The sequence below is a fragment of the Eubalaena glacialis genome, chromosome 17, assembly GCF_028564815.1.
Source record: "Eubalaena glacialis isolate mEubGla1 chromosome 17, mEubGla1.1.hap2.+ XY, whole genome shotgun sequence".
Taxonomy (NCBI): Eukaryota; Metazoa; Chordata; class Mammalia; order Artiodactyla; family Balaenidae; genus Eubalaena; species Eubalaena glacialis.
This window is the reverse complement of record NC_083732.1, coordinates 88,793,605-88,809,701: the sequence shown is the minus strand read 5'-3', so window position 1 is coordinate 88,809,701 and position 16,097 is coordinate 88,793,605. Positions and strand designations below refer to the sequence as shown.

The window sequence follows — 16,097 nt, the reverse complement described above, 5'->3', positions numbered from 1 at the left end:
CGGGCTGGAAGAGGGCACCAGAGTTTGCAAGTTGCAAGGCTGGCCCGTGGGCCTGGGTATTGTGAGGTCAGAGGCTGCACCTCCTCCAGGCCTCTCTGCTCTACCAGGCTCAGCTCTCCGTGCCTCCAGGCCTGAGCGCAGGCCCTGCTTCAGCCTGGAACATTCCCACCCCTTCTCTGTCCAGCCGGCTTGGCTTTCCTCTGTGGAGCTTCCCAACCGCCGCCCTCTAGGCTTCCCCGCAGGCGTGTCCTCCATCACAGCACTTACCTGGCTCTGTGCAGTTAGCTCTCTAGCGCTGTTTCACTCACTTCACAGCCAGGGCAAGGATTGTGCGACTCGCCAGCATCCAGCAAAGGGCCGGGTGCCGTGTAGGTAGGTAACCAGTGAACATCTGCTGAATGAAGGGTCATCACCTGCCTTCCTGGAGAGGGTGCCCTTTCCTTGGGATCTTGGGCACACCTGGATTTAGCTGTCAGCCTTCTCCTGGGGACTAACATCTTGGACAGTGGGACACTGGGCTATGCCTTCTTCTGACCCCAGGTGCTCAGAGCCTTTCTCTGGCTGCTGGCCCAGGGGCTCCCTTGTCTAAGCAATCGGCTGCCTATAGCTTGGAGTTTCCATTTCTGATGACTCAGGTTCCCCTATTCCAAATTCCCCAGCGGTGTCCCCTCTGTGCCCGCTATTCTCTGGCTTCTTGAATTTTCCTGACTGTAGTCCTTCAAGAACCCAAGACTGCATTCCTCGTCAGGTTCCGAGAACTCATATCTCTGAGTCCTTATCGCACTCCCCCTTTTTAGAGCCGTCTACACAGAGAAATTCGCAGGCCTGACCTTGGGAGTTGAGTGAGGCCATGTCCTTGTGACCTCCACTGGCTCTGCGGGCATCTGCTCTTGAATAGGAGAGGGTGGTGACGTCCTGGTATAAGGCAGAGGGCACCTTCCTGGCAGGAGGGTGGGGGTGAGGATGGAGTCGAAGATCAGCCAGGGCTGGGGCCAGTCTGAGTCGAGCATTCTACCTGGACCTCACAATGGGGGGCCTGCCCTCACCTTCCTCTGACGCCCCAGACTGTAATCCTGGCTGAGTCACTCTGGCCCTGGGGACCAGGGCTGAGATTTCTTCAGTGGAGGAGATCCCCTCTCCACACCCTCTTCTCTTCATAGAACATCTCTGCTGGGTTTTCCTCCAGCATGTGAAAACAAGCTTGTCACGGCCCTCTCAGTCCTCTTCCACTGTCCAGTCTTACCTCGCTGTTGGCCTCTCCTTGGGTTGATGCCCTCCTTGCCATCTGTGGTGGTTACATTTTCTGTGTCAGCTTGGCTGGGCTATGGTGCTGCCCAGGTATTTGGTCAAACACTAGCCTAGCCATTGCTCTGAAGGTTGACTCTAAGTAAAGCAGATTATTCTCAATCATGTGGGTGGTCTTTATACAATCATTTGAAAGCCTTAAGAATAGAAAACTGACATTTTCCAGGGAAGAAGGAATTGTGCCTCAACGCTGTCCTAGAAATTCTGCCTGAGTTTCCGGTCTCCTGGTCTGCTCCACAGACTTCGGACGTGCTATTTCCCACAATTGTGTGAGCCAATTCCTTAAAATAAATCTCTTAATATACAAGAACGCTGACTGATACACCATCTGTATTTCCCATTGTACCAGTGCTGCTTTCCTCCAAAAATACATATATTGAGCACCAACCATATGGCAGGCGTTGTGCTAGGAATTGGGGGTTCTGTGCTGGGAACTGGGGGTTCAGTCCTAGTCGTAATCAGGCATTGTCCCTGCCGTATCAGCCACATCAAGTACAGTGGGGAGCAGCCGTGAATCGAACAGTCACACATAAAAGTCGGATTACCACCGTGATGAATGCTGTACGTGGTGCCGGGAGAGGGTGCGGCGGGCAGGGTAGACCCGGTCAGCTCAGGGCAGCCTTCCCTGAGGAAGTGATGACTGAGGTGACACGAAGGAGGAGTCTCTGGCGGGAGAAGAGCTCCAGCCGCGAGAACAGCCCATGCAGAGGCCCCAGGGCAGTGTGCCGCTGAAGGAACTGAAAGAGGCCGGCCCGTGTGATGGACCTGGGGGCGGGGCGCGGGGCGTGGAGCACAGAGGGCCCAGGCTGTGATGGGGCCTGGCGGCCGCAGGGCTCATACTAATCTTCATCCTAAAGGCCTTGGGAAGCCCTTGAAGGGCTTTAAGAAGGGCGCGTGGGAATGGATTGGAGAGAGAGAGAGCCGCTGAATGGAGCACAGTAAGGAGGCCGCCACAGTCACGCAAGCAAGTGGCGCGGGTGCCTTGGACGCAGTGGTGCCGAGGAGGCGGAGAGAAGTTCTGCGGGCACCCGGTGGCCTGGGCTTGGGCACGGGCGTCAGCAGGGACAGCCTCACAGCTGCTGGTGACCTCAGCCCAGCAGGAAGCAAGACCAAGTTTAGAGCAAAGACCCTGAGTCAGGTTTGGATGCGCTGCTGAGAGTGGGTGCCATGAAGCCTCTGACGAGTGAATTCAAGGAGGCAGTGGGTACCGCCCGGGCCCCAGGGGAGGACCCGCTGCGTGGACTGGCAAGATACCACTTGGGGTCGTCAGCTTCTAGACGACAGACGAAGCCACAGCGGTGGGTGAGGTCACCCGGGGGGCCAGTAAGCCACGAAAGACAATAGGCTTTAGGCCTCCTGGGCCTTGAAGAGCAGGACAAGCCCGCAGAGAACACAGGACGGAAATGCCACAGGGACACCAGGAGGAGCCCGAGGGGGCTGGGCTGGCACAGCCACAGGCTGAGGAAATAGAATGGCGCCGAGAGGCCAGATGACACACAAAGTGTGCATCGGCCTGAGGGACTTGGAAGTCGCTGGGGACTTAGGGAGGGCTGTTTGGCTGGAGCCATTTGGCCAATGCCGGGTTCCTGAGTGTGAGAAGTGAGCGGGAAGGTCGCGAGGAGATGGGGGCACCACAGCTCCCAGGAGGAGGTGGTGCGGAGGGCGGGGTGCAGCTGCGGGCTCCCCAGCCCCTTCCAGCTCTGGAAGCCCGGGGCCGGGCCAGATGCTGTCCCCACTGCCTGGCTGCAGATCACTGTACCTCTGCTGCCACCAGCCTCTCCTCAGAAGACCCGGCTCCCCCAGGCGCTGAGCTGCAGCCTCCTGCCTTTTCCTTGTATTCACCCTCTTCAGGCTTCATTTGCTCTCTTTAATTTTCTCATCTTTTTTTTTTTTTTGCTGTTATATCACATAGACAGTGTCCTTTGGTATCCAAATCTGTTAGGTTTGAGCTTGGGATTGAGAGTAGCAAAAATCTGGCGAGCAAGGGATTCATCCAAAAATTGACCTGCGTTAATTTGGATCATGTGTTTGGGGGCAGGAGTTTGGGGTGTGCACGCATGGGGCCACCCCTTGATGTCTTCTGTCCTGCTCTTCTGTCTGAGCTCCTGGCCAGTGTCACTGTGGAACGGTTCTCAGGTCCTGCTACAGGGAGGTCAGGGCTGCAGGAGTGACGGGAACCTCCACGCCTCTACTCTGGCTTTGCATTCCCCACGGGCTCGTCAGGAATTCACTGCAGACAGACCTTCAGTGTTTTCCCACTTGCTTATGCTGAGTCAGACCCCCCGGTCTGGTCTCGGGTCACTGGCTTTTGCACAGTTTGTCCCCATTCAGATTTGCCTCATTAGATTCAACTCGGCGTGCCAACTCGGCAAGGCCTTCAGGGATCTTTGCTCCTGTCTTGGCTTGGGATTCTTTGTAGGTTTAGCAAACTTCGTTTTAAAGCCATCTTCTCAAGGCACTAAGTTGCTGAAGAACAGGGACCTTCAACCTGGAGCCCTCTGTCCACACCCCGTTTTACTTCCCGTCCCCTCCTGAGGAGGGGCCAGTCTGCATGTGGCTAACGCACATTCTAGCAACACCGGCCCTGTGATCATTTCAGTCCTGTTTAACCTCAGGGTCTGTGGGCTCGCAGTCACATCCTGGTGCTGGCAAGGAGCTCCTGGGGGGCTTTGCCCAGTCTGCGCTCCCACAGAGTCGGCCGGCACCCTCCAGGCGCTGCTGTGACAGTCCCAGCACCCGCCACCCCAGGCGGATGTACAGTCACCTCCTCCTACAGGGGGGGCACCGAGACACAGCCATGCCAAGTGCCTGGGCTTTCCAGGTCCCCACAACTGGCCCATGCTTCCTGCATCTTCCCAGCTGTTAAGGTTGGGGCTTGGGGCGGGCTGCCTAGTCTCTGGCCTGCTCTTCCTGCATCCAGCCTCACCCTTTCTGCTGCAGCCTCTCTGCACAGCTGCCAAGGGGTCGTTCTGACCCACTGCTGGATCCAGGCTCCACTCAGAGGGAGGACTCAAAGTGGCGTCCCGGAGAGGACAAGGACCACAGCACACTCTGCATCCCAGAGCCCAGTACAGGCCCTGGCACACAGTAGGTGCTCAAGAAATGTATCAGTCAGTGCATCTTTATTCAACCTTTTCTTCTCTTTTCTGAAAGAACTCCAACCATGAAGCTGGAGAAGACGCGTTGGCTAGCGGTAGAAACAGGCCAGGTGCTAGTTGGCCTTCTGAGTGTCTGAGGAGGACGTGCCTCTGGGTTTCTGAGGGGCCGGCTGTGCCCTCCCTGAGTCTGGAGGGCCGTGGGAAGGCAGCCGGCCCTGGGGGCAGCAGGGGCACCTGCTGCTCACCTACCTGGGGCCCTACCAGCCAGAGTCGGGAAGAGCAGCCTCAGAGGAAAGACTGTCCAGGTCTCGGCTAGAGGCGGAATGTTTTAGGAGTGAGACTTTGGTCACCAACCCCGGGGCTCGTCCATCACCCCTCGTGAAGGGCTCGGGGACTAGAGGCCAGGGCAGAGACCAGGAGGGCTCTGCCAGGCTCTGGAGCCTTGGCCACGTCTCCGTGTTGGTAGCAGGGCCCTCTCGGCTTTTTGAGAAGTGTTATCTGGAGGGCAGCAAGGAGGAGGAGGGCTGGTCAGCCCGAGAGAGGGGAGGGGGCTAGGAGCCAGGGCTGCTGGGCGTGTGTGGTTGGGGTTCAGGGCCCCAGGCTCCACAGGCCCCACGTCAGACCCGCGTGCCCCCTACCCTGACCCTCAGTTGATTCCTGCTCCCACTTCACACCCCAGCTTGGGAGACCCCCTCAGGGTTCCCCTTCAGCAGCATCAGAGGGGTCACGCGTCTGGTCTCCAGCTTTGCTGTGTGGGCCCGGGGCAGCCCGCATCCTCTGTGCCTCTGTTCCTTTGTCTGTCAAGTGGGGTAATAACGCTCCCTCCTTCTACTGTTGTTGTGAGGCTTAGATGAGGTAATGTGTGTAAAATAGCGAGGCAACGTCTGGCACAGAGGGAGAGCTAAATGCGTTTTCTCATCAGCCCAGAGATCTTGAAAGCCTGCCAGGCCCCGTTGCGGGGGACAGCAGGGAACAAACAAGGAACCTCTGCCCTCTCTGGCTCCATTTCTATGGCTAGGAGCTGCCCAGGGCAGGGCAGGCTGGAAGCTGTTGGCGGGAACCCCAGGCTCCCCAGCCCCATTCCTTGACTGGAGGGCGTTCTCAAAGTCTGGGTCGGGGGCACAGAGGGGCGTGGAGGTGGGGGGGGCCTGAGATCTGACGGGCCCGAGCCAAGGACCGCCCTGCCAGCGAGGGCTAGGGTTAGGCCAGAGGACACGTGGCCCTCTGATGCCTCAGTCTCCCCCTCTTCCATGTGGGCTTGCGATGCGCTCTCGTGGCTTCTGTAAGGACCGTACGTTTGGTCGTTTGCTCCACGGCAGCCACCGACGCCATCTCTCACTGGTGCAGGGAACACAGCAAAGGCCTGCTGCCTCGGAGCTGATGTCCCGGCGGGACCATGGGCAGTCGACAGAGAGAAGGATGATGAGGGTGGTGGTGATGCAGGCCGTGGGGAGGCGTAACGCGGGGAAAGGGCGAGCAAGCGGAGGCGAAGGCCTTCAGTACAGAGTGGTCGGAGGGCCTCCCCGACAAGGCGACACTTGGGAGGGGACTCGAGGCGGGGGCAGGACAAGAAATGAGGATGTTGAGGGGCAAGCCTTCTAGATAGAGGGCCAGCCAGTGCAAAGGCCCTGGGCACACGAGCAGGCCTGCTGCACTTTTGAAGACCATCCAGGAGGCCTATGAGATGGAGGGGAATGAGCCATGGAGAGAGAGGTGGCAACCGAGTCAGAGAGGCAGAGGGCGGCGTGTGGGGGTCATACAGGGGTTTGGATTTTATCCCCGGTGGGACGTTAAGGCTCAGAGGCTTTGGAGTGAAGGGAGGAGCTTTAACCACCCGTTCACGTGATTGCATGACCTGTGACCCCAGGGCTGCAGGACTCTCGTCTCTGTTGGGTCCTCGAGTCCACTCCCAGCGCTTCACGGGCTCTGGGTGAACCCCGCAGGGCAAGTGCATGGGCCCCGCCTGGCCCTGCCACTGCCCCTGCTCCTCGGCTCCAGGTAGAGTCCAGACGTCCCTGCCGGCCCCCTCCCCTCCGCACCTGCAGCTCCTCAAAGCGCACGCCGACTTCACGCCTGACGATGCCGGCCCCTCCACTGCACGCTTCCCTGGTCCTCACACGTCTCCCGTGAGCCGGGCGCTCTGCCACCCCGCCTGCCACACCAGCCTGCCCGCCCCCGGCTCCGGCTCCGGGTGCCTCTGTGTCAGACCCTTGCCGGCGCTGCGGCCGAGGGCAGACCTGCCTTCCCAGCTCTCAGCGCAGCCCAATCCGAATAGAACCTTCACGAGGGATTTTCATCAGGAATCTCTGTGCACACAGAGGGAAGTGGCAGGGGACAGAGGGGCCTGGTTTTAGGCCTGAATCTGGAGAGCGGTGGGAGAGGCACTGTGAGGTCACGGCAGGCTGGGCTGTGTCATCTGGGGAGTGGGTTTGTCTTGACGGTCAGATGACCCTGAGGGTGAGAGCTGAGGCCAGGCAGGGGCCTGCACGTGGCGCTCAGCACCTGGTTGTAGTGACAGACTTCCGACACTTGGGGTCCCATCTGCCCACGCTCAGGGCTGGCAGAGGGAGAGCTGCTAGAAGGGGAGCAGCTCAAGGCCAACAGGCACACGCTAGGTTGGCCTGATAAGGTCACCAAGGTGCATGTCAGATATTGGGATTGGCACAGGATTAGAGCCCAACCTGGGGGCATTGGCCACCCCCGTCAGCAGCCACTCAGGCCTTCCTGCCCTTGGCCCTGAGGCCGCCCCGGTCCCCATGCCTGCAAGTGAGCCCTGGGCGGGGCTCTGGGCTCCGGGTGGATCAGGGGGGCAGAGTTACCCCCACTTCTTCCTGTGACATATTTGGCCAGCCTTTTCTGCCTGGTCCTAGGAAAGTGTCTCTTGTCTCCTCCCTTCTTCAGCAGATCAGAAGTAAAGACTTTCCCCAACCCAGTCTCCTTAGAATCTGCCGTTTGTGCCCTGGGTTTGTGACCCGAGGACTCTCTAGAGCTAAGCTCATTTGCTTGGTGGTGATGATGGACACCTGCTTGGGCTGACCAACGCTTAGACTCCCCGTGACGATCCTCTCTTTCTAGCGTCTTGCACCACAGTGTTTAGGCTGACGTCCCGCAGGTGGGAGACTCTGACCCCAGAACCCCTCTTCGGCCAGTCTGGGTCCTTGAGCCCCAGCTTGAGGAATTTCGTGCCACAATTTATGACGTAGATGAGTACCCTTCTCTGGTGCAGTCTCTTAATTTGTCGTGTTACTGAAAAATCTGGTTATAGGAGGGAATCCTAAAAAAATACAGTTTGCTAAAATGCTTGTTTTGAAAATGTGAATTTGTTTCAACATGGTTGATATATTTAGGGACAATTTGAACATAAGGCAAATTCCGTTTGTTTATGTGCAATTTTGTTTATGAGAAATGGGTGAAAACAGAAAGCAAAAACCGCACCCAGATGAATGGACCACAACAACATAGGAAGGTGCAAAGCACACACACCTCGGACACCTGCCAGCATCGCAGCTCACTGCACCTCCCTGTGCTGAGCCGCGCCTCGCCACATCCGTGTCCCAACTTCCCATCCGCTTTCAGACGACTCGCTTCACAGTAACCCACAAGCCACGGCCCTTCCCCCGCCACTTCTATAAACTGCCTTCAGGTCTTCTTCAAGGTAAATGCCATATTTATTGTAGTATTTTTGGTGTTTCTTAACCATGTAACATATGTAACACTGTGCTATCGCTTTTATGAGGTTGTTGAGACTTCTTAAATGTTTCACTGATGCCGTTTTGAGTACTGTGCCTCTAGCCTCATTTTCCTCGAAAGCCTTGTGGCTTTCCTTGTGCTGCTCGGACACACCTGAGCTGCCGCTGGACTCTGGTAGTTACTGAACCTCCGAGAGCCACGGGCTCCTCATCGGTGAAGCCTCCTGAATGTTCATGTTTCCATTCGGCACCTGAGGACTCGGGCACGTCTGTCTGTGTGCAGATGCATGCCAAGCTCTGGGCACGTGGTGTGGACAAGACCGGGGGTGCTGCTCCAGCAGAGACGCATCGAGCAAGGGCCACAGAGGCATCAGAGCAGGTGGTGGGATGGGGGATGGGTGGCCAGGGAGGACTACAGGGCCTCTGAGGGGACATCGTGGCTGAGAGCTGGGATGAGGGGCAGAGCAAAGGTCCTGAGGCAGGAACCGGCAGGCCACGTGGAAGAAGAGCCAGAAGACTGTGGGGCAGGACAGCGTGAACCAGGGGAGGGGGCCGGTGGCGCGCATGGGGCCTGTACACGGGATGTAGGCAGAGCAGGTGACTGGGGAGCCATGTGACAGGAGGTGTGTAAGCTCATACCCACTGCTCTCTAGGCGTCAGCCGCTGTTTGACCCTGTGCTGAGAGCAGGGTGAGGCGGAGAGCCAGGACTGGGGAGAGTGGAGGACAGGCTGGTAGCAGGGCTGCTTGGCCACGCCGAGGTCCATGAAGTGTCCCTGGGAGGACACCAGGCCACCTTGCCCTGTGACTGTCCTCCCAGCCTCGGACTGCCTCAGGATGGGCTGGGAAAGGCCCGTCAGAGGGGGCTGAGCCAGGGCGCGAAGTGGTGGGACAAGTGGCGTGGAGCAGGCCCTGTGCACCTGGGGGAGGGAGGGCAGACAGGCCTAGGAGGCGGGAGGGAAGCAGGGTGGGGTGGGAGGGGTGAAGGGCTTGAGGGCTTGCCAGTTTGCACCTGCGGACAGGAGGAGCAGGGTGAGAGGTGTGTGGCCAGGACGCAGTGGTGGGACGGGCAGTGCCCCAAACGGTGAGGTCCATAAGTGGGAGGCTGGTCTGGTCCATTCCCAGAGCACCTGGGCTGCGGGGAGCCTCAGTGGGCCTTGGTTTGGGAGCCTGCTGTCAGGAGGTGAGCTCGCTGTGGGGGAAGGAGGGTGAAATCCTGCGGGGAAGTGAGCATGCAGTGCCGCAGGCTCCGGCACTCAGCGGCTGAGAAGCAGGGGAGGGCTGGGGAGGGCTGGGTGACTGCTGCGGGCAGCACGGAAGTGGGGAGAATGAAGGAAAAGAAGGGTTAGCAGAGACTCGGTGAGTGGGACCTTCCAAGAAGCACGTTGAAGGGCCTGCACCGGCAGAAGTGGCGACGGATGACAGACAGACACTTGGAGACGATGTTAGAAATGGCAAATTCAGAGGGAAGTGAGAGCAGGGCACAGTCAGCGGGGAGGTGTCTTGCCCACCGACACAGTGTGGGGGATGGAGTGCACTTCCGGGTGGCCCGGGCGCTCCCCGAGGCCCCTCGAGGGAATCACCCATGGGAGGGCTAATCCTTTTTCTTCCTGCGTCACCTGCGCCTTGAGGGAGCCCTCCCATTCCCACATTACCTCCACATTGGACTCGGGCAGTGCTGTGTGCTCTTTGACACACAAGGCAATTCAACAGGGACTAGGTTTATTGAGCACCAGTTGTGTGCCATACACCGTGCTGGGTATCCAGGTGGCCATGGTGGCACCACAAGCATTACAGAGAATTACAGTAAGTGGGGCACACAGATCGACAAACAGCGACCACACAGTGGGTGAGGGCTTTGCTGGGGAAGCCGAGGCAAAGGGCATCTAGCCCTGGCTGGGGGTCAGGGGCGCGTCCCAGGGGAATGACTTCTGAAGATCTAACCCCTGGAAGGAGCCAGCCAGGTTAGAGGAATGTCCAGTGGGGACAGGGAGGGGAAGGTACAAAGACCCGGAGTCGAGGGAGTTTGGGGCAGCTGAAGTGTACAGAGCAGGGACAAGAGAGGGGGAGGCCGGGCAATCATCAGGGCCCTGAGGCCCCATCAGAGAGCCTGGACTCTATCCTGGGTGCTGGGTGCTGGGTGGAGGGGCGGGCAGTGGTTGTCACCCAAGGGGGCTGTCCATTTGGAAGTGCGTGTGGGCTTTCTCGTGTCACACGGACGGTGGGGTGTCAGTACCAAAAATGCTAAGCCCTCCTGCGCTGCGCTGGGCAGTCCAGCACCACATTTTTTCTGCCCAAACGCAGGAGTGTCTCTATGAGAAACACTGCGTCTTCAATGGGCAGCCAACAAAGAGTATTTTAGTTTCCAAACATACATTTTTAATCTTGTTGTTAATTTAAAATTTTGTTACCTTGTGGTCAGAGAACAAAATTGTTACATTATTGTTCCATGTAGCTGCCATTCTTTCATTTCGACTGTTGGACACTCTTCCCTTGTGTGCATGTACCACAGTTTGTACATCCATAATCTTGTCTGTGGACGTCTGGGTTGCTTACAGGTTTTCGCTAATATGAACAAAGACACTGTGAACATTCTTATACAGGTCCCCAGGCATACAAGTGCAAAAATTTATGTTGGGCATACCTAGGAGTAGAATTCTGGGTTGTAGAAATGTAAGTTTCCAACTTCACAAGATAATGTCAAATTGATTTGCTAATTGACTTGCTCACCAGCAAAGTGTCAAGTGATCCTGTTGCTATATATCTTCTCCAACACTTGATATTGTCAGAATTCTTAATTTTTTTCCCATTGGATGGATATTAGCTGGTATCTCATTGTAGTCTTGATTTCATTCAGCCAGTGCCAGCCACTGCTTTAGGACTAGACTTGCATCCCCTTGATAATTTATAAATTTATTTATTTTATTTTTGGCTGCGTTGGGTCTTCGTTGCTGCGCATGGGCTTTCTCTAGTTGCAGCGAGAGGGGGCTGCTCTTTGTTGCAGTGCGCCAGCTTTTCATTGCGGTGGCTTCTCTTGTTGTGGAGCATGGGTTCTAGGCGCGCGAGCTTCAGTAGTTGTGGCGCACGGGCCCAGTTGTTCCGCGGCCTGTGGGATCTTCCGGGACCAGGGCTCGAACCCGTGTCCCCTGCATTGGCAGGCGGACTCCCAACCACTGCACCACTGGGGAATCCCCCCTTGATAATTTATGAGGTTAACAGGTCATCTGTCATACGTTTCATGGCCATTTGTCTTACTCTTCTGTGAAATACACACTGCAGTGTCCATCGGGGGATCTTAGTCTACTAAACACCCAGCCCCATCTGTAAGATGACCAAGGGCCACCCTTGGCAACCATCTGCTCAGACGTGCAGGAAATACAGCTGGCCAGCAGGGGAGCTACATCTTCTTTTTCTGAAGGAATCATGGAGTGATTTATATAGCCATCAAGGCTACATCTTTGGACCCACAGGTGACAGCCCACACGCAAGGGGATGAGATTCACGCTGGGCAGGGCTTCCAAACCTTACGCCTCACAGGAGCCATACATCTTGCGACAATTGCATAGGTGTAGCTTCCAGGGTCTCCACAAGAGACATGCTCTGCTTCAAGAATCACTGTCCTCCAGGAAGCTCAGAGTTATGGCTTCTCTCAGGCATTCACAGTTCATTTCTAGTTCCTCCCTGCCCACGTGCATCTTCCAATAGGGGCGATTGTTACCATACGCAGTGTTGCCTAGTTAACTCGTTGACACTCTACCTTTATCTGGTTACCAGGGAAACATAGCTAGAGAATTAACCAAAGGGCAAATTCTCAAGCAGAAGAGGAAGGGGTTTTGTTATACTTTTGCCTACATTCATTAAAAAATTCAACTTTATCAAGGTGTAATTCTCATGCAATAAAATGTACCCATTTTAAGCAAACAATCTGATGAGTTTTGACAAACCTGTATACCATGTGAGCACCACTGCAGCAAGGTATAGAATTTTTCTATTACCCTGAAGTTTCCCTGTGCCTCTTCCTAGCAATTCTCACCTCCCATCCCTGGTCCTAATAGATTAGTCTTCTCTGGAGTAGTAATCATACAGTATATATTCTTTTGTGTTTGCTTTCGTTTGTTAGGCATGGTGTTTTTGAGATCGGCCCTTGTGGTTGTGTGTATTACTAGTTTGTTCCTTTTTTATGGCTAAGTAGTATTCTGTTACATGACTATCACAATTAGTTTATTCCTTCACCCGTCGATGGACATTTCAGTCATTCCCATTTTTGGTTATTATGAATAAAGCTGCTATGAACACTTGCGTATAAATCTTTGTTAAAAATCTAGGAGTAGAACTGCTAAGCCATATAGTAAATATGTATTATAAACTGCCAGATTGTTTTCCAAAGTGGTTATACCATTTTACTTTTTCACCAGCAGTAAATGAGAGTTCCAGTTGCTCTACATCCTTGCCAGTATGTTAATGTATATCTTTAAATTTTAGCTATTCTAGTCAATGTAGAGTGGTATCTCATTGTGGTTTTAATTTGCATGTCCTTGATGGCTAATGATTTTGAAAATAATTCATGTGCTTACTGGCCATTTGTATATCTTCTTTTATGAGGTTCCTGAAATCTTTTGCCCATTTTAAAAACTTAGGTTGCGTGTCTTCTAATTATGAAGTTGTAAAAGCACTTGTATGTCTGGATACAAATCCTTTGCCAAATATATGTATTGCAAATATTTTCTCCAAGTTGTGGCTTGTCTTTTCATTTCCTTTTTATTTATTTATTTACTTATTTATTTGGTTGCGTTGGGTCTTAGTTGCAGCAAGTGGGCTCCTTATTTGGGGTTCGAGGGCTCCTTAGTTGTGGCAGACGGGCTTCTTAGTTGCGGCATGCATGTGGGATCTAGTTCCCGGACCAGCGATCGAACCTGGGCCCCCTGCATTGGGAGTGTGGAGTCTTAACCGCTGCGCCACCAGGGCATTTCCTTTTGAAGAGCAAAAGGTTTTAAGTTTATCGAAAAAAATTTGTTAAATGGTCTGTGCTTTTTGTGTCCTATCTAAGAAATCTGCCTGCTCTAGGGCCATGAAGATATTCACCTACATTTTCATCTAGAAGTTTTTGTAATTTTAGTTTTTACATTTAGGTCTATGATCCATTTCAAGTTAATTTTTGTGTATGACATGAGGTAAGGGTTGAGGTTGTTTTTCTTTAATATTGATATCTAATTTTTCCATTACCATTTTATTAAAAAATTATTTATTTATTTATTATTTTTGGCTGTGTTGGGTCTTCGTTTCTGTGCGAGGGCTTTCTCTCGTTGTGGCAAGCGGGGGCCACTCTTCATCGCGGTGCGCGGGCCTCTCACTATCGCGGCCTCTCTCGTTGCGGAGCACAGGCTCCAGACGCGCAGGCTCAGTAGTTGTGGCTCACGGGTCCAGTTGTTCCGCGGCATGTGGGATCTTCCCAGACCAGGGCTCGAACCCGTGTCCCCTGCATTGGCAGGCAGATTCTCAACCACTGCGCCACCAGGGAAGCCACCCATTACCATTTTTAAAAGAAATATGTGTAGTTCTATTTCTGGATTCTCTATTCTGTTCCACTGATCTATATGTCCCTCCTTAGGACAGTATCACACTGTCTTGATTATTACAGCCTTAGTTAGAGTAAATTTTGAAATCAGGTCTTCCAACTTTTTTCTTCTTTTTCAAAATTCTTTTGGCTTTTCTAATTCTTTTGCATTTCCATATGAATTTTTTTTAAAGGATTTTTCATTTACCTTTGCATTAGCACTTAAAATACACAGGTCTATTTCAAAATGCCATTTAAAAATTATTCTGATATAACAGCAGCAAACTATAATTCTGCAATTACAAAAGAGCTAAATGGGGATCTACAGTTAAGTTATTCTCATGTTTACAACTATGATTCTGAAACAGATACTACTTCAAAGCAGCTGTTACCAGCTCTTTAGGTTTGGTTTAAAACACACACACATAGTTGCCGGGAGGTTCATAATGTTGTATTCCGTGCACTATTCTGAAAGGGTTCTTCAAGAGCCAAGCAGACCTTAAAAACAGTACTCAGTCCACAAGGCAATCAGAAAGAGTTAAATTAACTGGGGTAAATAGGATTCCTACATTACATCAAAAGCATATGATATTCTGCAGCAACTGGGAGCATTTTCAGGTTTGGCATGTTGTCCTCTTTACAACTAATTTTATCAGAAGAGTTTAAGAAGGTGGACATTGTACCACTATCAAGTGCATTTAAAAGTGACATGTTTTTGTGCTAATCTGACTCCCCTGAATGACCTAGCTAGTGAACTAGTCACTAGGCAAATCAAGCCTGCAAGAAAGGAAGCCAATATTCAAATTGCCATGTTATTGTCCGACCCACAGAATTTATTTTCAACGTAAACATATAACCTCAATATGAGATGTCTAACTAAAGCAAGCACCACCAAGACCAAGACAGCATCTCCTCTTCTAAGGTTTAGGTTTTGCCCAGAATTCTTGCTACATGGAATAGCCCATACCAAGAGTCATTGCTCCCACAACAAAGCCTTGGGCCGCCACGCGCGTGTGGATCAGGTGAACAGACATTTTAGAATCACCCCTGCTCTTCCATTTATATAATCCATATGCAACGACTGCTGCAAAACCTGCCGTTCCAACGGGGACAAATGGTGCCTCTCTAGCTTTTCGGATAAGTTCAGATCCCTGATCTTCATCATATGAAGAAAGAGAAACATCTGTGTCACTTGACATAGTGATTGAAGAATAGACAACTGCACAACGTCGCAGGCTCCAACCGGCTTCTCTCCATATAAATTTAAGGTGTTTGTCAATGTCTACGATAAAGCCTGCTAGGATTTTGACTGGGATTGTGTTGAACTTCTAGATCAATTTGTAAAGAATTGCCATCACTATTGAGTCTGAGGCACGAATTTGGTACATCCCTCTATTTATTTAGGTCTTTTAAAATTTCTCTCAGAAGTGTTTTGTAGTTTTCAGTAGACAGGCATTGTACATATTTGTTAAGTTTATCACTGTGAAGAAAAGAGTTAACACAGCAGGCCTGACTGAGACTGCTGTCCTTAGAAAGGTCTGCTTGGAACAGAGGCAGGAGTGGCAGCTGCCCCCTCTCCCCTGGGTATGCAACCCTTAGAGATTGCCTCAGAGCCCCCTCCCAGCCAGCGGGGAGATGGACCCCTCCCTTGCTCAGTGCCTCCTGGGTGGGGCCCCTCACCCCAGGGGGTCTATATATACATTTGGTGAGCCCACCCCTCCCATGTTGCATGCATGTTATACTCTAGAGCCAAAGTATAGCCCTTCCCCCTGTAGCCTCTGCCCTGCCTCCCCCTGCTGGGGTGGTGGGGGGATGACTGAAGTGTCATCCTAGGTGGATTTTGTGGAGGTGGGAACCGGGGCATTGAGACTCTAAAGCAGTAGACAATTCCCAGATACCATCAGTAGATTTGGAACTGCATTTATTTTTAATTTTATATGCATATATTTTAGGGCTGTAGATTTACTTTCCTAATTTGTTTTCCATAGCTTATTCCTGAGCACAAAATGATAATAATCGATTTATACATCACCTTTTTGACTTTTCAAAGCCCTTTTACAACTATCGGCATTTTCCTCACCCCGGCCTTTGCCGGTAGCGTTATCTTTTCTGAGAGACCAGAGGCCGAGACAGTTCGAGTGTGAGCTAGGACTAGAGAAACTTGGACCTCCCACGCAAGGCTGGGAGGCAGAAGTTTGGCTGAATGAGTGTTAGTTCCACACGGGGCGGGTGGGCGGGCGGGCGGGACACTTAAAACCGGCAGTTACTGAATCCCTTCTCCAGGCGGGTCCTGCCGCAGCTACAGGGGTGCCGGCCCTGCTCTGTCCTTAGGCCTTGTGGATAAGGGAGCGTGGACTATCGAAATCCTCACCTCCTTTTTTTTCTTTTCTTTTTGTTTGGATGTTTTCACAGGCCTCACTTATACCAAAGGGAAAGAATCTTCATTAAAGTCC

The 16,097-nt window shown here is 52.9% G+C and overlaps 1 protein-coding gene and 1 long non-coding RNA gene across 2 annotated transcripts in view; one reads left to right on the top strand and one right to left on the bottom strand.

Annotated features, from left to right (window-relative positions):
• The window catches only part of LOC133077232 (uncharacterized), a 19,487-nt gene extending 3,390 nt beyond the window's left edge, over positions 1–16,097 (top strand). Inside the window, exon 3 of the long non-coding RNA XR_009697691.1 lies at positions 16,057–16,097. This is a non-coding gene — a long non-coding RNA (uncharacterized LOC133077232). The remainder of the gene's footprint in view (positions 1–16,056) is intronic.
• LOC133077241 (HIG1 domain family member 1A, mitochondrial-like) lies at positions 14,224–14,843 on the bottom strand. The gene has a single exon (XM_061171958.1). The coding sequence runs from the start codon at positions 14,841–14,843 to the stop codon at positions 14,592–14,594; it is 252 nt and encodes an 83-aa protein (XP_061027941.1). The 3' UTR covers positions 14,224–14,591.

Coding starts and splice junctions, on each gene's coding strand:
- LOC133077241 (XM_061171958.1), bottom strand. CDS start 14,843: ATGTCAAGTGACACAGATGTTTCTCTTTCTTCATATGATGAAGATCAG.